Source organism: Aulonocara sp. 'chitande type north' Nkhata Bay, linkage group LG17 (assembly GCF_057382095.1).
Source record: "Aulonocara sp. 'chitande type north' Nkhata Bay isolate Kocher_YH1m ecotype deep benthic linkage group LG17, A_spYH_male_GT1.1, whole genome shotgun sequence".
Taxonomy (NCBI): domain Eukaryota; kingdom Metazoa; phylum Chordata; class Actinopteri; order Cichliformes; family Cichlidae; genus Aulonocara; species Aulonocara sp. 'chitande type north' Nkhata Bay.
In genome coordinates, this window is record NC_141360.1 from 41,778,389 (window position 1) to 41,801,265 (window position 22,877).

A 22,877-nucleotide genomic window follows, 5' to 3' on the forward strand; every position below is an offset into this window, starting at 1 on the left:
CAATTGTTTTTCAGAATGTTGATTATATCCTGATAAAACACTGAAAATAGTAAAAATAAATGTTTTTACGGAGTCTTTTTCACAGCTTCATTGGCTCATTGTGTTACCAGGAGGAGTTTATTAGTATTTATTGGTGCAGCTGTTCATAACAGGCCCAGTTTCTCATATGGCCACTTGGAAAAATAATTGCCCACTAGGGCTGGGCCATATTATACCGTTCATGGTAATACCGGTATAATGTTAGGCAACGATAGGAAAATGAAATATCGCCACAGAATATGAGTAAAACGCGCATGCGCAGTGCCTTTGTTTTCATACGCACATGGCCGATTGTTGAGTGAAACAGATGAACCAGAACTGGTTTGTAAAAATAGTGCAACTTCAGTGATGTGGAACTGGTTTGGTGTTTGTCCGTCAGATACACGACAAAGCACATTTCTTTGCAGAACATGCAAGCGGCCGTCGGACTAAGATGCCCTTAAATCTGGGAGTAATCTGGGTCCTAAACTCTGTATGTTTCAGGTCAAACAACACTGCAGCATCACTGAGAGTTAAAAACTGTCTAAATTCTTTCATCTTTAATAAAACGATCAGCATTGCTGCTTATCCAGGTGTAACTATGAAGTTTAACTTCCAGGCATCCATGAAAACAAAATTTATTACATTTAACGGAGTTAGAAGTTAGCAGGAAGCTAGCGGAAGTTAGCTCGCTAGTTTCGCTAGTTACCTAAGCATGATATAGCATGTTCTGACTGAGAGATTTCTGAAAAAAATCAAACGTACAGCTCTGCTATCACTTCCAACATAAATGAAGACAGGAAACTAAACAGCAGTGACGTTTGTAGGGTTACTGAAGTTGGGCTAGCGGTTATTTAATGATGTGCTACGTGATCACTAGCGACACAGCTATGTTAGCATAATATAAACAGTGAAGCTGGAGGACGAACGCTAACACTTTTCCACTTATAAAAGTTAACGTGAAGGTTCCTGATGGTTAGAGACAAATGCAATCGCATGGCAGGATGCTGTAAACGGACCAAACTTCAGTCAGGAGAACAACTGAGATAATCCATCCACAATACGAGGTTAGTCATTAATATACTGCAACAACATGGGAATAGAGCAGCTGCCAGAGAATTCAACATTAATGAAACAATGGTACAGAAGTGGAGGAAGCAAGAAGAATGAGTTTAATAAAGTTTGATTTATCTGACTGCTTTGTTTCGCTTAATGTGCCTTATAATCCCGTGCACCTTATGGTCCGAAAAATGCGTACTGCACACTGCAGTTTAATGTTGCAAAGCACCTCTTTTTAACTTCAGTGGATATTATACATGGTTATGCTCAGGATATGTCAGCCCATTTCTACTGGAAATGCCTTTTGGTTAAACTTTCAGCAAGGAATTTGCATTTGCACTGTTACATTTTTATAAAGCTTTAATGTACATAAAAACCAGCTTCTTGTTTAAATGAAAATAAATGGAAGGTTGTCTTTTTGCGCTAGTAATGTTGTGGAGTTGTATTTTGTCTCGCATCAATTATATCGTCTGTTATATCGTTATCGCAAATTTTCAAATATATATCGTGATAAATATTTTTGGCCATATCGCCCTGCTCTATTGCCCACCACTGGTTTTACTCTGTGACATCCATTAAAACTGCTCTGACTACTTTTAATAATAAAAATAATAATAAATACTAATTTGTCAAACATTTAGTGATCTTTGAACACTGTGAAGTTATCCCCATTTCGATTCAATTGCATGTATATAGTGCCAATCACAACAACCGTCACCTGAGGCCTCAAACTCTGTGCAGCACATCAATTTCATGCTATTGGAACCATGTTAAACTGCATTGTCCCTCTTAAGTAGATAACTGAAATTGAAATTCAAGGCACTTTATATTGTAGTGTAAAGACCCCATAATCTTAGAAAGAAAACTACAACAATATTTTGCCTTCTACAACGAGAAGAAGTAATTTCTAGTATTTCGGTGTGGTCGCTGAGGAAAACTCATCTCTTTCACTGTGATTGGCAGCAGGATGCTGATAGCTAATAAGCAAGCAGGGCTGACATTTGGATATATAAGATTAAAATTTATCCTGAGTCCAGGGCGTTTTTGTAATTGCCCGAGCAAATAGCCTGTGATTGCAGTGAGCCCGAGTGGCCGAAGCTGTGCCTCTGGGGCTCGGAGAGGACATTTTCAGCTACAGACAAGTCCAGTGAGATTAAGTGGCTGGGCCGAGTGGGGATCAAATTGCTTTTAAAATGCCTCTCAAACAGAAAAACAGTCAAGACACATGCTATGACACTTTGTGGTGTTGTGTGAAGCCCGGAGATTAAATCTAATTTAAATAAAATCTTATACATAACATAACTGAAAACAATAGAATCATTTTAATAAGTTTAACAAAGAAAATCAGCAGAATTATTACAAACGGAAACAGCTGATTACAAAAACAATAACTGACTTTAGCAGCATTCACTCAGAAAACAATGTAAGAAAAAAGAAGAAAGAGCAAAGAAGGACAAGGACAAACGTGCGCTGAAGGGAAAAATAAAAACCCACATATCAAACCAGCCCAGGTCTTTCTCCCAAAATATTTGTTCTAGTGCAAATAATCCCTTTAATGTGTATCAGCAAAATAGACTCATTCTCCGCCTCAGATCTCTAAAATAAATGAACTCACAGATGCTGGACTCTTTCTCCATGTGGTAAAGTGGACGGTACAGGTCTATTTTCCAGCAGCCATAAGCAGAGAATTGGCAGGGTTCGGCATTTTGGGGCTGGGGTTTGTTGTTTTTGGTTTTCCTTCTTTGTCCCTTATGATCATCAATCATAATCATTCGCGGGTCGATCTGCCAGGCTGGCTTGACATTCTCGCCCCACCTTGGGGTGGAGTCTTCCTGGCAGTTGTCCTTCCCGCACCTGTTCTAACGCGTCTTTTCCACAAGCAGCCACTTGGCCCAGCTTGGCTCGGCCTGACTTTTAGTGTTCAAAGTATTATTGTAGGATCTGAAAACATAAAGCACTGCGGTGACAGTTGTTGTGACTTGGCGCTATATTAAAAAATTGAATTGAAGAAGTTGACCTGTTTCACGTACAGGGAGTGCAGAATTATTAGGCAAATGAGTATTTTGTCCACATCATCCTCTTCATGCATGTTGTCTTACTCCAAGCTGCATAGGCTCGAAAGCCTACTACCAATTAAGCATATTAGGTGATGTGCATCTCTGTAATGAGAAGGGGTGTGGTCTAATGACATCAACACCCTATATCAGGTGTGCATAATTATTAGGCAACGTCCTTTGCTTTGGCAAAATGGGTCAAAAGAAGGACTTGACAGGCTCAGAAAAGTCAAAAATAGTGAGATATCTTGCAGAGGGATGCAGCAGTCTCAAAATTGCAAAGCTTCTGAAGCGTGATCATCGAACAATCAAGCGTTTCATTCAAAATAGTCAACAGGGTCGCAAGAAGCGTGTGGAAAAACCAAGGCGCAAAATAACTGCCCGTGAACTGAGAAAAGTCAAGCGTGCAGCTGCCAAGATGCCACTTGCCACCAGTTTGGCCATATTTCAGAGCTGCAACATCACTGGAGTGCCCAAAAGCACAAGGTGTGCAATACTCAGAGACATGGCCAAGGTAAGAAAGGCTGAAAGACGACCACCACTGAACAAGACACACAAGCTGAAACGTCAAGACTGGGCCAAGAAATATCTCAAGACTGGTTTTTCTAAGGTTTTATGGACTGATGAAATGAGAGTGAGTCTTGATGGGCCAGATGGATGGGCCCGTGGCTGGATTGGTAAAGGGCAGAGAGCTCCAGTCCCACTCAGACGCCAGCAAGGTGGAGGTGGAGTACTGGTTTGGGCTGGTATCATCAAAGATGAGCTTGTGGGGCCTTTTCGGGTTGAGGATGGAGTCAAGCTCAACTCCCAGTCCTACTGCCAGTTTCTGGAAGACACCTTCTTCAAGCAGTGGTACAGGAAGAAGTCTGCATCCTTCAAGAAAAACATGATTTTCATGCAGGACAATGCTCCATCACACGCGTCCAAGTACTCCACAGCGTGGCTGCAAGAAAGGGTATAAAAGAAGAAAAACTAATGACATGGCCTCCTTGTTCACCTGATCTGAACCCCATTGAGAACCTGTGGTCCATCATCAAATGTGAGATTTACAAGGAGGGAAAACAGTACACCTCTCTGAACAGTGTCTGGGAGGCTGTGGTTGCTGCTGCACGCAATGTTGATGGTGAACAGATCAAAACACTGACAGAATCCATGGATGGCAGGCTTTTGAGTGTCCTTGCAAAGAAAGGTGGCTATATTGGTCGCTGATTTGTTTTTGTTTTGTTTTTGAATGTCAGAAATGTATATTTGTGAATGTGGAGATGTTATATTGGTTTCACTGGTAAAAATAAATAATTGAAATGGGTATATATTTGTTTTTTGTTAAGTTGCCTAATAATTATGCACAGTAATAGTCACCTGCACACACAGATATCCCCCTAAAATAGCTCAAACTAAAAACAAACTAAAAACTACTTCCAAAAACATTCAGCTTTGATATTAATGAGTTTTTTGGGTTCATTGAGAACATGGTTGTTGTTCAATAATAAAATTATTCCTCAAAAATACAACTTGCCTAATAATTCTGCACTCCCTGTAAAATTAGAACTGGTCATGAGATTATTCTTTTTGCCATTTCGTAGTCACACCCTGTTATGAAGCTTTTAGCACAACTTAGTAAATGCATAACATGTCAGTGTTCTTGCTTAGGCAGTCATGTGTAACCAGTGTCCCTCATGCTGAAACTGTATCCTGTAGGGTCGGGCGATGTGTAAAAATTTTCCAACCGACAATCGTCAGTCCAGTAATCGACGATGGGCAGTATACTCGCTCATGCGCAGACTTTTTGATGGGCGGGGCAATGTGATCATGCACGGACTGATTTGCGCAATTACAACACAGAAGGAGTCCGAACATGGACGAACTAATTTCCCCACAAAAAACAAACAAACAAAAACAAAACGCTGTCAGCGTTTATGCAGCTTAAATGCAATTAAAATCTTTAACGCGCCGACTCATCTGGAGTGCAGAGTAACAAACTTTGGACAAACTGACAAAATGCATTGACAGACATTTCAGGGATTTTGACTCAGTCTGCGCACAGATGGGTTCATTGTTAATCGCGTTAGTCTTGATGACGGCGCGTTGATGCTGACAGCACAAAAAAAAAAAAAAAAAAAAATTCTGTTGACTGCTTCTATTAGCTCCGTCATTATTAGCAAACTTACTCATGGGCAAATAAATAAATCGTCCCTGTAATAACGATCGATGAAAGCCTCAGCCTATCATCGATAGCTGATAAATTTGTCCAATCGCCCAACCCTAGTATCCTGTTCATCAGACGTGTCCGAGGCCTGGGCCCTATTTCAGGAAGCCGGTTTAGAGCAAACTCTGAGTAAGTATATCCTGAGTTAACGGAAACTCTGGGTTTTCGGTTTCACAAAGCGAGTTTAGATTAATTCTGAGCGAGTTACTATGACGACACACTCCGTGAAGCTAACCTGCCCCCTAGCAGGTTTACTTCACCTAACCCTGACTTTCTCCGCCTCTTTGTCGGAAACCTGACTGTAGGAAGTGTCAGACATGGCGTGCCCCTTCCTTGAAGAGCCAGTAGATGTTGAAGCCCAAATTCTCCGCAGAGCTCTCCGCCGGGAGAGAGTGATCAGAGCGTGTTTGGACATTTTATCATTTCCTGATGATTTCCTGTGTGAACGTTACCGTTTTTCAGCACAATCTATAATTTATTTGAAGAACATCCTCAGGCCTAATATTGCTCATGTGACACATCGCGGACATCCTCTCAGTTCTGTACATATTATTTGTATCGCACTTCGGTTTTTTGCAAACGGGAGCTTTCTGTATAATATTGGTGACGCTGAGCACGTTTCCAAGGCTACCGTCTGTCGGGCAGTCAGGAATGTTACAGTTGCACTGAAACGTCTCCTGTACTCGTTTGTGGTGTTCCCCGGTCACAGACCCACAAGATTTATCAAAGAGGGATGCCACAAAATTGCAGGTAGCAGGATGAACGAAACTTAATTCATGATGTGGTGATATTTGAACTACTAATTAAATTTTACATTTATTTTCATGGTTCCCAGGCGTGATTGGCTGTATAGATGGCACTCACATTCCAATCATTGCTCCTTCAGTAAATGAAGGAGACTATGTGAACAGGAAGTCTTTCCACAGCATTAATGTGTGTTCTCTGCACTGTGAAGATCATATGTGATGCTGCCAACATTATCACAAATGTGGAAGCCAACTGCTCAGCCTCTGTGAGTGGTGGTGGTGGAGGACCCCCACCTGTTTTTCGGGCCTCCGCTTTTTTTCTGTTGGCTATAACGGGTCACATTTGAGCATACAGAGTAAGCAAATATGTACTTGTAATGTGCTCAGATAATTTCAATAAGTGCTTACAGAGGGGAAATTAATGTAGCCTCTAACTGCAATTGATTTACATCGGACAAACAGACCAAGCACTATGGCTCATAATACAATTACACCACCTGTTTGGACTATATTTTTATATTTCATTTTTACTTGCTGCCAGGAACGTTTGGGGCCTGTTGGGTTGCACCTGCGCTCACATCACATCACAAAATAAAATGTATGAAATAAAAAATAAAATAATATAATAACGTGTTAAATGGGTGGAAATCCCTAGATCAATGTTTAAATTAACACTCACGCATTGACTCTGTCGGCTATGTTTTGCCATGCATGCTCACTTTCCTTTGCAGCTGAGGCTGTGTTACTTTTTTTCTGCAAAATTTGCATGTTATCAGCATATGCTGCCATCAGAATTTCGGCCTCAAGCGCTGTGAAATACATTGACCGCGCCTTCTTTCCCTCCGTCTCCATGGTGACTCGCTTAATCTGTGCTCCACTAATCAGGGCTTTATGTATCCTCGTGCGCGCGCTTAACTTGGGGTTAAAGCAACTCCGCGTTGACTGAACTAATTGTTATCAGCCTTTCTGAAACCGAATATTCCGAGTTGGACAGTTCGGGGTTACTCAACCCTGAGTATCGTTTTTCACTCTGAGTTTTCTAAACCGGCTTCCTGAAATAGGGCCCTGGAGAATAACAGATCCAGCAGACTGAGGGTAAGTCAGGGTTAGTGTTGGTGGGTGTGTCGAGTCCGCACGTACTTCATCCTCATTGTTTGGGAGTGGCCAGTGTTGGGGGCGTTGTACTAAGCTCCACTGAAATCTACTGAATTGTTGAATGCAAGAGTAGAAAGATTGAACAATACTACAGCTGTCAAGTCAGTAAAATATCAAAGTAATCAATCAAATCGCAGATATAACTCATAACATGTATTTTTGTATAACAATGGATATTGATAAAGAATGAGCAGAAAAATCATATTTTTAACAACCATCCACTCATTTTCTTTGTGTCCAACACGGAGACAGACAACCACTTGTGCTCACATGCATACATGGACAGTGTTTTCTGTGCTAGAACTATTTCATCACTCTCTTAAGTGACTTCGTCAGTCTCAGCTGGCTGCAGTTTGTCTTAACCTTTTACACGGTATATCTGCCTGCCTAAAACACTGACCAACAATGAGCCATGAGGTCAGTTTCATGATCAATAATATGCAAAATGTCACTGCCATGATCAACAGCCACAAGTCCCGTTCACAGAGAGCGGGGGGTGGCTGCAGCATCGTAAGACGTTAAAATATGTCATCTAGCCTTCTCCTTGGTTCAGAGATGAGCGTTCACTTTTTCACGTAAATGATTTAACTTTGACTCGACTCCCCATTGAGTTCAACTAATCATCAACTGAGAGATTAAAAAATCCTCTTCTTGTTAGAATATCTGTGTATAATATAACGTAATAGTAGGGCTGCTCGATTATGGCAAAAATGATAATCACGATTATTTTCACTGAAATTGAGATCACGATTATTTGACGATATTTATTTAACCCTTTAAGACCTACTATAGAACCAAGTCCACCAGAGCTTATATTATTTTTATTTATTTTTTTTACATGCTGTAGTGCCATTTGTGGGAGCATTTCAAGTTGCTATACATCAATACAACTGTTATAGCCCATATTTTAATAATATGTATGCATTAAGTGCATAGTAATTACATAAATTGCAAAAAAGTGCAATAAACTACAAAAAAAAAATTGAAAATCGCTTTTGTTTTGTTTACATATATTTCTACTTGGAGAAGTTTAAGAGGCTTATCCCTCAAAACTTTAAATACAATAAAGTTGCAAAAAATAGTTTACAACAGGAAATTTATTTTGAGTGTCTTCATAGTTTTATTTTGGAGATACAGCAATTTTTATATACTGCAGGAAAAACAAAAAACAATCCTATGATGCAAATTTGCAAAGAAAACAGCAGGTGCATCATTTCACTGTGGGAAGTGTTACGAACAGCTGATAGGAACGGCAAAGCGTGTTTCTGGAATATTATGTTTTTGTTCCTGCAAGCGCTTTTTATGCAGTTTTTGCAAAGCTATATGTGGAACGAAACCGTGACCGAGGACAAGCTGATGGCATCAGATGTAAGTACAACTCCTCCGGTTTCATATGCAAAACAAATTATTGCGCTAGCTTACACGGTTCAGGTTCTACAGGGATTTAAAAATAGTTACGCAAAACGGAGCGTGCTGCTCTGACCGGCTTTAAAGGGTTAACAATGACTTTAAAAAAATAATATAAAATAGTGTGCAACACCACTGAAGTTTTTTTTTTTTAAACTCTTTTCAACCAACGGCAGTCACTCTCCAAATAACTTCTGCTTAGCTTTCCGAGCTTCCCTCGGGTCCTCTTAATCAGCGGTCTCCACCCTTTTTTGCGCCACGGACCGGTTTATGCCCGACAATATTTTCACGGACCGGCCTTTAAGGTGTCGCGGATAAATGAGGGAGGGGCTAATAATCGGCTCAGTCATTTTTAATGATCGTTGAAAGCCCAGATCGTAATCGTGATTAAAATTCGATTAATTGAGCAGCCCTACGTAATAGCTGTTATATTGAACTCAATATAAAAGAAATGTATGGTTTTTGCACTTTAAAGACAATTCAGTACAGAATAACTTTTCTACTTTCTATTTATTGAAGCTTGTATTAATCATAATGTAATGTGATTAGAAAAAACAGACAGAGAAATGGTAGATGATGCATAAGGAAACTTGTGTGAAACTATCAATAACATAAAGGACACAAGGGGAGAATCCATGTGAAGCACGATATAAAATGTGAGACATCTTTGTTTTAAAATAAAGGAACAGACAGGCAGACATAAAGCTGTGGCCTCCCAGGGAAAGAGGCTGCTGCCTGCTGCACTGATGTCCCATTGATTCAGGCTTTGTGGCGCACAAACACCCCCCCATCTCCTACAGAGCTACTTAATATGTTTGAGGGGCTCCAATGCTTCTCATCTGTCAAAGGCAGCTTTTCTTTTACCCACATTAGAGGTGGCATTGGTGGGGAGGAAGGAGAATGAGTCGGTGTGGGGTTGCGGGGTGAGGTGGTACTCCTGCAGCTCTGAAGTCTGCCTGGTGGGACCAGAGCTTTATTGGCTGGAAAGGAAGCTGACAGCAGAGTTTTGAGGGCCTGAGAACTTGGATGAGAGAAAGCTTTTGAAACTAATGCCCACATCGGCATTAGAAAGAAGAGCTGCTATTCAGCCGCCACTTCCAGCCCGTACAACACAAACAGCCACACATACTCACGGAAAACACGCCTTCATATCCAAGCACACAAACACAGACTCAGGACATCATGCATACATGTATTTCCTCAAATCCAGCACACACTCCCAGACAACACATTTTGGCTTCCTTTTTAACTTTGAGTCCACGAGATGACTGGTCGTGGGGGACAGTGGCAGCAGCGACATCCAGGACAAATACCAGCAGGGCGTGGAGTGGCTGGAAGCACAGGGCTGTGGGGAAATAACAGAACAGAACCTGATGGTTCACTAATTATTATTGATATGATGTGTAGCATACACTATACTGATTATTTGCTTTAATCCAAAGAGTTTAATATGCCGGCCCACAGCTTCAAATCTTCTGTGAAGGTTGACCATTATTCCAGAAGCACTTGTGAGGTCAGAAACTGATGAAGGAGGCTGTGGGGAAGGACTCCGGCTGGTCAAGATCTTCCACACCAAGCTCAGGAAGGGGCCATCCTTAAAATTGTTCCCACAAAGTTGGGAGCATGAAATGGTCCAAAATGTCTTTGCTCCAGCATTATGAGTTCCTGTCACTGGAACTAAGGGGCCTCAGACTAAAATCCCACCTCCACCATCCTGGGCACAGTGCAGGCAGCACCATTCCCCTGACAACTGCTAAACCAAGACTCATCCATCGGATCGCCGGGCAAAGAAACACCGTCACAGAGACCACATCTCCACTTCCACTTCCAGTGGCAGCGTGCCACCACACACGACACTTTGCATTGTGGTTAGTGAAACTTGGATGTAGCTGCTCAGCCATGGAAACCAAGAGGTCACATGGAGTTTGGAGGTCTGTAGTGACTGACTTTATTGAAACTTAGTGACCTCTACTCAATGTGCCGCAGCCTTCTCTGACGCTGTGATCTTACACGGGCTCCCACTTTGTGGCCGAGTTGCCGTCTTTCCCAGTTTTCCACAAACAGCTGTAGAATATTTAGTAATGAGGAAATCTCACGATTGGACTTGTTGCACACTTCTAAATAAGGCTCTGCTATTTATGAATTTTGAACAGTACGGATGAGTTTCTTCTTAATGACCTCACTTCCCCTTTAGTTTATGTGTGCTGGTCTGGTTTTCCTCTCTCCCCCAGTGTGTCCCAGAAGGCATAGATGCATGCATGCAATAGATGCAGCAACAGAGAAGATGTATAGAGGTAGTTCTTGAAGGAGATCAAAGGAATATTTAATGAGAGGATCTAACCTGGAGCCAACACCTTCATCTTTCTCCCTTTCAGCAGTTTCTGCACACGGCAAAGCTCCAAGTGGTTCTCATGGTGCCGGGTATTGTCGTCAATACGCTGGGACACCTCACACACGACAGTCACTGCTCCTAAAACACAAACAGTTTTTTCAGTGTAACTGCTTTATATGATATGTCTGGCTAAAAGAAGTAAAAACAAAGTCACAGCGTATTATTTTGTAGCGCATGTCTCATGGTCTGAAATATAAATCTAAAGACTGACAAAGAACAGCAAAAACATTCATTGGTATATTTGCAAATATTACAATGATGGTTGTAAAGCACAGTGACGAATAAAAGCTATTAGTGTGAAAATGACTGCAGCACAATGTTTTTTATTACAGTGTTTTAAAAAGATGGAAGTCTTAGTGGCAGGTGCACCAGAGTGACCATTTTGGCTCATAAAGCACAATAATAATTATAATAATAATATGATGATGAAGTATGGTGATTTGTGGGGTTCCTCACAGAAAATAATAAGTAAAAGGGAACTCCTACTGAACATCTCATTTCGTGTGAGCCTGTTCGAATATGAATTTTGTCAGAAATGTGCACATCCAAGATTTTGACTATTAACAGCTATGTTCAGTACTGTAACACTTTAAAACATACTGCTGGCTGTTAATAAATACACATATATAATACACCTATAGAAATGTAAGTATTTCCCAGTCATAACACCTGACCTGCATACTCCAAAAAAAAGAAATCAACTGAAAAAAACAGACATGTTCAAATTTAACACTATGAGTTCATAAAGCAATGCTTACTTTCATTTTGACAGTCCAGACTTGAGAATTTGCACGAGTAGATTTTGTTAGAATTGCCACAGTTGTTGGGAAAATATGAACAGGTAGAGATTGAGGCTCATTGCTGCTGAAGTTCAGGCTGTGGCTGCTGGGCCGGGTTCAGCACTCAGCTTTAACATTCTTGGCTAGCTTAGTGTTAGCAGGCTGTCTGTGCAGATACTTGCAACGAGCCAAAGGTTTGCTTGCAGTATAATGCAGTTGTTTCTATCCTGATGCAGCTTCCAGTGTAACATTGCGCTCTTATCCATTTGTGCAATGAAAATAAAAGCATGTCCACGTCCAGGTTCTAGATTGCACGACTATTTTACTGCTCTGGCACACAAACTGAAATCAGCTGATTGTAGTTCAAGTGGAATCAATAAGATGAATCAATGGGCAAACAGGCTAACAATTCCAAAGAATTGAACCACCCAGTATAACTCCACTCTTGGCGGTCAGCTCTCCAAGTCAAGTTACTTTTTTGTTGTTGTACCGAGTTAAATGGTAAATGGTCTGTATTTGTAAAGCGCTTTGGGGTCCCTAAGGACCCCAAAGCGCTTTAATAATAATGGATAATAATAATAATGGATACTTTATTGATCCCCATGGGGAAATTACTTGTTTTTCTCTGCATTTGACCCATTCACTCAGTGAAGCAGTGGGCAGCCCACTAAGCAGGCGCCCGGGGAGCAGTGTGTAGGGACGGTACCTTGCTCAGGGGTACCTCAGGGTAGCCGTTAAGTGGATTCGAACCGCCGACCTTCCGATCATGGGGGTCCACCCATTCACACACACATTCACACACTGATGATGGCAGCTACATTGTAGCCACAGCTGCCCTGGGGCGCACTGACAGAGGCGAGGCTGCCGGACACTGGCGCCACCGGGCCCTCTGACCACCACCAGTAGGCAACGGGCGAAGTGTCTCGCCCAAGGACACAACGACCAACACTGTTGGAGCCGGGGCTCGAACCGGCAACCTTCCGATTACAAGGCAAACTGCCAACCCTTGTATAGTGTTAAGACACACTATACAAAAGTTCGCTATGATCGCATGACCTTATTACAACTGAGAGAGCGCAGTGCTTCCTGGAATCCTACCCTGAGCTATCAGGCTGTACTGACTCGACGCTAGGCCGGCCCCTGACTGGGAGCCCTCCTAGGAACAGGCCGAAGCAGAGGCGAGGCAGTCGGGGAGCAGCTGACCAGAAGCTCAGCCCTTTGGTTAGCAACGAAAGGCTAACCCTCCCGGTCATACTGTTCAGTCCCTGGAAAATAAAATGGACGACTCCAGGCCTGGATTTCTACACAGAAGGAGATTCAGGATTGTTCCATATTGTGTTTCTGCGAAACCTGGCTGGGGGAAAGGACACCCGACGAGGCACTAACAACAGGCGGCTACACAGTCTTCAGGAAGGACCGGTGTGCTGCGGATAGCGGTAAGACTCCTGGTGCAGGAACAGCTGCCCTCCTCAGACAATCATGGTGTACTCACTGTAAGATCATTTGACCCTGAAGCTAACGCCATTGTACCTGCCCAGAGAATTGCAATGCATCACTGTGAGTGTTGTGTACATACCCCCATGCACTGAAGAGGAGGCTGCATTAAAGGAGCAACATGACATGATTAATAATAATAATAATGGATTGCATTTATATAGCGCTTTACAATGCCACTATTCATTCACTCTCACATTCACACACCGGTGGAGCAGCTACAGTTGTAGCCACAGCTGCCCTGGGGCAGACTGACAGAAGCCAGGCTGCCATATCGCACTATCGGCCCCTCTGGCCAACACCAGGATTAATGAATATGAAAACACATATCCTGATGCCGCTGTTATCATTCTGGGAGATTTTAACCACTGCAATCATGGGAAAAACATGCTCAAACCACATTAGTTTGTGACCTTCCGCACCAGGAGAAATGAACACTGGACCACTGCTCCAGCAACCAGGGCTGGGCCATATCATACCGTTCACAGTGATACCGGTGTAATGTTGGGCAACGATAAGAAAATGAAATATCACAGAATATGGGTAAAACGCGCATGCGCAGTGCCTTTGTTTACATACGCACATGGCTGTGACGGAGAATGAGAAGAGCGAAAGCGGATCGTTGAATGAAACAGATGAATCTGAACTGGTTTGTAAAAATGCTGCAGCTTCACTGGTGTGGAACTGGTTTAGCTTTCGTCCGTCAGATACACAACAAAGCACTATTTTTGGTAGCGCATGCAGCGGGCCGTCGTTATTACCGTATTGTTTGGAAAATACGGCGCACTTAAAATCAATCCTTTGATTTTTCTGAAAGTCGACAGAGCCCCTTATAATCCCGTGTGCCTTATGTATGAATTCTGGTTGTGTTTACTGACCTCGAAACGATTTTATGTACACGGCGCTCGAAAATGTTTCAGTACGACTTTGCTAAGCTACGAAGCCGCACTTGATGGATTGTCGGAGCATTACGGCTATCGTAGGCGGAGCCTAGCGGAGTGATACGTACTGTGCTTCAACATGTTACCGTATTGTGTGTGTGTATGACCTCTTTTTAAGTTTTGTGGATGTTATACATGGTTATGCTGAGGATATGTCGGCCAGTTTCCACTGGAAATGCCTTTTGGTTAAACTGTCAGTGAGGAATTTGCATTTGCACTGTTAAATGTTTATATAACTTTAATGCAGATAAAAAAAACAAAACAGCTGCTTGTTTAAGTCAAAATACATTGATGAGGTGTTTTTTTTGTTTGCACTAATAAAGTTGTGGAGTTGTAAAGTATTTTGTCTCACATCAATTATATCGTCAGTTATATCGTTATTGCAAATTTTCAAATGTATATGGTGATGAATACTTTTGGTCGCCCTGCTCTACCAGCAACATCAGAAATACCTTTTCAGCTGAACCAAAGACACTGAAAAGTCTGATCACCAAGTGATCTGCCTCAGTTTATGACAAAAGGCTCCAGACAAAGCCCATACTATAGAACCAAGTCCGCCAGAGCTTATATTAGTTTTTTACATGTTGTAGTGCCATTTGTGGGAGCATTTCAAGTTGCTATGCAACTGTTATAGCCCATATTTTAATAATATGTATGCATTAAGTCCATAGTAACTACATTAATTGCAAAAAAGTGCAATAAACTACAAAAAAAATTGAAAATCGCTTTTGTTTTGTTTTTACATATATTTCTACTTGGAGAAATTTAAGAGGTTTATCCCTCAAAACTTTAAATACAAAAAAGTTGCAAAAAATAGTTTACAACAACAGGAAATTTATTTTGAGTGTCTTCATAATAGAGCTGGGCGATATAAGATTTTTTTCATATCACGATATGTTTTTTTCATTTCAGGCGATAACGATATCTATCACGATATCAGCCAAATAACTATATTTGTAAGATTTAAATGTGCCGTTGCTCACAAGTAAAATGTGAAATAATCAGCAGCTTGTTTTTATTTAAATATTTATTTCCCATAATAAGTTCAACAGGGTAGATGTACTTAAGGAACATGAGACTTTTTCAGATAAATAAAGGCAAATATTGCAAACTACACAAAAGGCAGCCGCTAAAGCGTTTAAGTTTCAAAATAGAACAAACGAAACAGACTAAATTGTCAATTCCACTTAGAAACAAAATATTAATTCTAAAAATAAATCTTAGTTTGTTTTACAGAAGAACAGACAAAACTGACTAACTTTTGTCAATATCAAATAAACTGAGAACTAAAAGGAAATTCTCAATCTCTCCTTGTTGTATAGCTGAGCTTTTCAAACAGTTTTAACAGTTACTTTAGTCTGACAAAAGCCGAATGACGAATCAGCGCTTCCAGTCAGAGACTGAGGCTACGTCCACACGTACACGGGTATTTTTGAAAACGGAGATTTTCCGTTTTAAAAAATAATCCCGTCCACACATAAAGGCAGAAATGAAGGAAAACGCTGCTATGAACATGCCAAAGCAGCAGGTGGCGCTAGATTCCTAACCGTGCAGAAATGTTGGCCAATCAGAAGTCTAGAAGCCTCGGTGGGAAAAAGTAAACAAAGCTGGGGCATAGAAGCAGAACCGAGTCGTATGTGTGGACGGACAGTAACTGTGTGTATATGTAAGCATTTAAACACTGCAGAGAGTAGAATTAACAGTAACAGTATTGTAGAAATTCATTTCACCGAAACAATAACGTGGCGCACAGTGTGACGTCAAAAAATGCACACACCTTTGACGCTGCGTTTTCTCCGTTTTTCTGGTCCACACGTAAATGCAAAAACGGAGTTTTCAAAAATCTTCGTTTTCAGTGACCAAAAACGCAGTTTAAGATAAGATAAGATAAGATAAGATAGAACTTTATTAATCCCTCGGGTGGGTTCCTCTGGGAAATTCGATTTCCAAAAAAAGCACAGCAACGACCGAAGTTACAGTTACAGAATTGTTTTATATATATATATATATATATATATATATATATATATATATATATATAAAAACACCCAGCACGCCCCTGCGGGCGGTTTATCCTTCAAGCTCGGGTCCTCTACCAGAGGCCTGGGAGCTTGAGGGTCCTGCGCAGTATCTTAGCTGTTCCCAGGACTGCGCTCTTCTGGACAGAGATCTCCGATGTTTTTCCCGGGATCTGCTGGAGCCACTCGCCTAGCTTGGGAGTCACCGCACCTAGTGCTCCGATTACCACGGGGACCACCGTTACCTTCACCCTCCACATCCTCTCGAGCTCTTCTCTGAGCCCTTGGTATTTCTCCAGCTTCTCGTGTTCCTTCTTCCTGATATTGCTGTCATTCGGAACTGCTACATCGATCACTACGGCCGTCTTCTTCTGTTTGTCTACCACCACTATGTCCGGTTGGTTAGCCACCACCATTTTGTCCGTCTGTATCTGGAAGTCCCACAGGATCTTAGCTCGGTCATTCTCCACCACCCTTGGGGGCATCTCCCATTTTGACCTCGGGACTTCTAGGTTATACTCGGCACAGATGTTCCTGTACACTATGCCGGCCACTTGGTTATGGCGTTCCATGTATGCCTTGCCTGCTAGCATCTTGCACCCTGCTGTTATGTGCTGGATAGTCTCTGGGGCATCTTTACACAGCCTGCACCTGGGGTCTCGCCTGGTGTGATAGACCCCAGCCTCTATGGATCTTGTACTCAGAGCTTGTTCTTGTGCTGCCATGATTAGTGCCTCTGTGCTGTCTTTCAGTCCAGCTTTGTCCAGCCACTGGTAGGATTTCTGGATATCAGCCACCTCCTCTATCTGCCGGTGGTACATACCGTGCAGGGGCCTGTCCTTCCATGATGGTTCCTCGTCTCCCTCCTCTTTCTTGGGTTTCTGCTGCCTGAGGTATTCACTGAGCACTCGGTCAGTTGGGGCCATCTTCCCAATGTATTCTTGGATGTTCCTTGTCTCATCCTGGACTGTGGTGCTGACACTCACCAGTCCCCGGCCCCCTTCCTTCCGCTTAGCGTACAGCCTCAGGGTGCTGGACTTGGGGTGAAACCCTCCATGCATGGTCAGGAGCTTTCTTGTCTTTATGTCAGTGGCTTCTATCTCCTCCTTTGGCCAGCTTATTACCCCAGCAGGGTACCTGATCACGGGCAGGGCGTATGTGTTAATGGCCTGGATCTTGTTCTTCCCTACCTTCCCTCTCTTTGTTACCATCCGACTACACTTCTCCAGTCCGAACGACATTCCAATGTCATTGCTGTATAGCCTGGTAGTGTGGATCAGTGAATCGATGTCTTGTTCACTCTTGGCATACAGCTTGATGTCATCCATGTACAGGAGGTGGCTGACAACTGCTCCGTTCCGTAGTCGGTATCCGTAGCCAGTCTTGTTAATGATCTCACTGAGGGGGTTCAGGCCTATGCAGAACAGCAGTGGGGACAGAGCATCTCCTTGGTAGATCCCGCACTTGATGGTAACTTGTGCTATGGGCTTGGAGTTGTTGTACGCCACATCCCCATTGAGTTCCTGATGAAGGCTCTTAGGGTCCCATTGATCTTGTACAATTCTAGGCATTCCAGTATCCAGCTGTGGGGCATTGAGTCATAGGCCTTCTTGTAATCAATCCAGGCAGTGCACAGGTTGGTCAGTCTGGTCTTGCAGTCTCGGCTGATTGTTCTGTCTACCAGTAGCTGGTGTTTTGCACCTCTGGTATTCTTGCCAATTCCTTTCTGTGTCCCGCTCATGTATTGACCCATGTGCCTGTTCATCTTAGCCGATATGATGCCTGACAGGAGCTTCCATGTAGTACTGAGGCAGATTATTGGTCGGTAGTTGGAGGGGACCGGTCCCTTCTTGGGGTCCTTGGGGATCAGGACCGTCCGGCCTTCAGTTAGCCATTCCGGGTGTCTTTCGTTAACTAGCAGCTGGTTCATTTGTGCTGCCAGACGCTCGTGGAGTGCAGTCAGCTTCTTCAGCCAGTAGGCGTGAACCATGTCGGGCCCTGGTGCTGTCCAACTCTTCATACTGGAGACCCTTTCTTGGATATCTGCCACTGTGATGGTTACTGGACCCTGTTCAGGGAGGTCGCTGTGGTCTGCCCTCAGATCCTCTAGCCACTGAGCATTGCCGTTATGGGTTGCATCCTTCTCCCATATGCTCTTCCAGTATTGCTCCGTCTCCAGCCTTGGTGGTGCTGTTCTCTTATTGTTCCCTTGCCACTGAGAGTACACCTTTGCTGGTTCTGTGGAGAACAGCTGGTTTATTCTCCTGCCTTCTATCTCTCTGGTGTACCTCCTCAAGCGGCTGGCCAAGGCTGTGAGTCTTTGCTTGGCAGTTTCCAAGGCCTCAGGTATGGACAACTTGCTGTATTTCTTAGGCACCTTCTTTGTCGCACCTTTCTGCAACTCCGTTAGTTGGCTAACCTCCCTCCGTGCTACTTTGATCTTGCCCTCTAGCCTCCTTCTCCATGGAGATCACTGCTGCCGTATTGTAGATCAGCTTGTTAGTGTCGGTAATCGTGGTTGTAGGTATTGCCCGTAGTGCTGCATTAACATCATCTAGCAGACCTTCTGAGGGTACTTCACGTAATCTTGGTAACCGGCTACGGGGGATCCAGGTTTCAAGCTTGGCCATGATCCTATTTTTCAGGTCAGTTCCTCTCGCACTCAACGATCCTTCTCCTATCGCACTTGGGGCTATGTACCCAATCTCGGGTGGGGGTGATGATATCTCCCCCCTGACCTGGCGTCCTGACTCCTCCTTGCCGTAGCATTTGTGTTGTACCTCGTCAATCTCTAGCTGTGAGAGCAGTCCCTTCTTTCGAATGTTGGAACACTGAGCTACTAGTTGTTTCGCCGTCATTGTGGATGTTGGGTATCGAAGAATCCATAGGTCCCTCATCCTATTCATGTAGCCCCTTCCGCCGGGGTTACTTGCGTAGTAGCATTCCAACAACGCCCTGTTTTCGTCCCTTGCCCACCGATGCCTTCTTGTTCCAGTAGCCCACTTTTCGTCAGGGTGCCCTGGTTCCTCAACACCTGACGCGGACCTTGTTGATCCGGGCGACGTCCGAGCCGGCATGCCTTCATATTTATCTGTCTCGCTCATGTCTGCGGTAGGCTTGCTTAGCATAGGGGGTCTAGCCTTAGGACCCTTACTGGATACAGACGCCCCAGGCAGGAATCGAACTTGCGATCCTCTGTTCCAAAGGCGTGTAGTTTAACCACTACGCTATCCAGCTATATATATATATATATATATATATATATATATATATATATATATATATATATATATATATATATACACACATATATATATACACACACACACACACACACACACACACACATAAATACAGAAACAAATATAAATAAAATATACAAAGGGGATAAATAGAATAAATAGGAATAAAAATAAAAATACAAGTGAATTGCACATTTCAAGTATTGAGTCTATTGCACTGTTGTCTATTTACAAAAGTATTGCACAAGGTATTGTACAGTGAGGTGAAGAGGCACTACAGCTTAGTTGTTCCCCCCTCCTTTGTCCTCCTGTCTCCCCTCCCTCTCCCCTCCAGAGAGGAGTTAAACAGTCTGATGGCGTGTGGGACAAAGGAGTTTTTAAGTCTGTTAGTTCTTGTCTTTGGGAGAAGCAACCTGTCACTGAACAGACTCTTCTGGTTGTTTATGGCCGTGTGCAGAGGATGCCCAGCATTGTTCATAATGTCCAGCAGTTTCTTTAATGTCCTTTTCTCAGCTTCATGCCGACCACAGAGCTAGCCTTCCTGATCAGTTTCTCCAGCCTGGATGAGTCCTTCTTTGCTGTGCTGCTCCCCCAGCACACCACAGCATAGAAAAGTACTCCAGCAACCACCGACTGGTAAAACATCCTCAGGAGCTTCCTGCAGATGTTAAAAGACCTCAGCCTCCTGAGGAAGTACAGTCGGCTTTGGGCTTTTTTATACAGGTGCTCTGTGTTGCATGACCAGTCCAGTTTATTGACCACCCACAGCCCGAGGTACTTGTACTCGTTGACCACCTCCACCTCCTCCCCCTCTATCTGAACCGGCAGTGGACCTTCTCTGGACCTCCCGAAGTCCACAACCAGTTCCTTAGTCTTTGAGGTGTTGAGTTGCAGGTGGTTTGTGTGACTCCATGCGACAAAGTTCCTCACCAGACTTCTGTACTCCTCTTCCTGATCATCCCAGATACACCCCATGATGGCCGTGTCATCTGCAAACTTCTGAATATGGCATAATTCAGAGTTGTAGCAGAAGTCAGAGGTGTACAGGGTGAAGAGAAGAGGGGACAGCACAGTTCCCTGTGGTGCTCCTGTGCTGCTGACCACAGTGTCAGACGTGATGTCCTTCAGCCTGACGTACTGTGGTCTGTCGGTGAGGTAGTCGGAGATCCAAGCCACCAGGCAGGGGTCCACCTCCATCCTGTTCAGTTTTTCCTGAAGCATACAGGGCCGGATGGTATTAAAGGCACTGGAAAAATCAAGAAACAGGATCCTGACCGTGCCTTTTCCCCCATCCAGGTGTGAGTGGGCTCTGTGTAGGAGGTACAGGATGGCATCCTCCACTCCGACACCCGCCTTGTATGCAAACTGTAGTGGGTCCTGGGCATGTTGTACCTGTGGTCGGAGGAGGTTGAGGAAGAGCCGCTCTAGAGTCTTCATAAGATGTGACGTCAGTGCCACCGGTCGGAAGTCATTCAGCTCATTGGGCCGGTTCCTTTTGGGGACCGGGACGATGCAGGATGTCTTCCATAGGGTGGGCACTCTCCCCAGTCGCAGACTGAGGTTGAAGACTCGTTGTAGCGGCTCCCCAAGTTCAGCAGCACACGCCTTAAACATCCTAGGACACACCTTGTCTGGGCCTTACGTGTGGACGAAAGGTGCAAATGCATAGAAAATACCCGGGTACGTGTGGACGTAGCGCATGCACCGGTTTATTGTATTTCCAGACTTGCTTTCGGCACAATTTACAGTGCAGCTACTCTGTTTTTTGTCAGACTTGAAATAGCCGAAATACCTTCACACTACGGAGCTTCTGTGGCTCTTCCGTTCGACAATCTCTCCGGCGTTGGAACCATCATCTGTTTTCTCTTCGGTCACGCTCGGTTGATTTTTCTAGTCCTCCATTACCCGGGCGGTACGGTGGCTGGCTGCTTCCCAAACAAATACACATGTGCGGCTTGGCACTTGTGCTGTACGTAACAAGTCACGTTGACGTGACGCTGCGGCTGTGATTGGTTCGGCTCTGCGCTACTTAATTTGGATTGGCTGTTCTTTTTTTCCCCCCTTTTTTTTTTTTTTTTTTTTTTTTAAAGAGGACAAGAGCGGCGAGGTCTATCGCGATAGTTTCATTTTTCTATCGAGAAAAAGTTATATCGCGATACATATCGTTATCGTTCTATCGCCCAGCTCTACTTCATAGTTTTATTTTGGAGATACAGCAATTTTTATATACTGCAGGAAAAACAAAAAAACAATCCTATGATGCAAATTTGCAAAGAAAACAGCAGGTGCATCAAAATAAACTACTCTCCTCTCCAAATAACTTCTGCTTAGCTTTCCGAGCTTCCCTCGGGTCCTCTTAATCAGCGGTCTCCAACCTTTTTTGCGCCACGGACCGGTTTATGCCCGACAATATTTTCACGGACCGGCCTTTAAGGAGTCGCGGATAAATATGAGGGAGGGGCTAATAATCGGCTCATTCATTTTTAATGATCGTTGAAAGCTTAGATCGTAATCGTGATTAAAATTCGATTAATTGAGCAGCCCTACCTGAAGGTGCAAAAGTCTAGTCTGGGATTTAAATCTTTCACAAACTACAGGAGAACATCAACTACCACAGACACCTGAGATGTCCCCCTCCCAGACAGCCTAACACCTTCTACGCCAGGTTTGACAGGCTGGACACAGGAACACCCTCAGACAGAAGCAGCTGTGTGAGGCAGTGGATCTGTCACACAGCTGGGTTAAAAAGAGCACAGCCTGGTTCTACGTGCACCTTTTTAACTTTGAACCTGCCCCTTCAAACATCTCTGCTGTGCGTGTCAGCCTCTTGTCTCTTATTTAAACCTGTTGTGTTACTATTTACATATGTGCAGGTAACATCGTTGGTGCGCCTACAGTTGTATTGTATGTGTACAATAACATTAAACAGCTGTTCTGTTTTCATAAGCATCACCATTTCTTTTTTCCATTAAAACACAGAAATACACATTAAATATGATACACTGAAAGAAAAAACCTCGACCTCACTGGACCTCATGTCTAAACCTTAGTTATGTCCATGACTAGGATGAGCGTATCATCACAAACTGACTTGCATGTTAAAAAGAAACAAAAAAAACTTGCTTTACTTTCTTGTGCAAAGCTTTAAAACATTTGCCCCAGAACAAATAAGCAAATCATCAAAACAGACAGAAGCATCCAATTACTGTGTGCCAGCTATAATAATTTCTGCAAACATTTAGAACCACATCATTAGCATGTCCAAAATAACAACAAACAGATGGATTTTTATTTCAAGCTCAACTTTGCTGCTTTCATTATGAACGCTGAACCTCAGCAGATGAACCTGATCCTCAGGGCAACTTG

The 22,877-nt window shown here is 43.3% G+C and overlaps 1 protein-coding gene across 2 annotated transcripts in view; it reads right to left on the minus strand.

The window, feature by feature from the left end:
- Positions 1-22,877, minus strand: part of arhgef39 (Rho guanine nucleotide exchange factor (GEF) 39) — a 71,191-nt gene that overhangs the window by 16,566 nt on the left and 31,748 nt on the right. For both annotated transcript variants that reach the window (XM_086269859.1, XM_086269857.1), the window contains one exon: positions 10,987-11,115. In XM_086269859.1, coding sequence (XP_086125985.1) covers positions 10,987-11,115 — 129 coding nt within the window. The remainder of the gene's footprint in view (positions 1-10,986; positions 11,116-22,877) is intronic.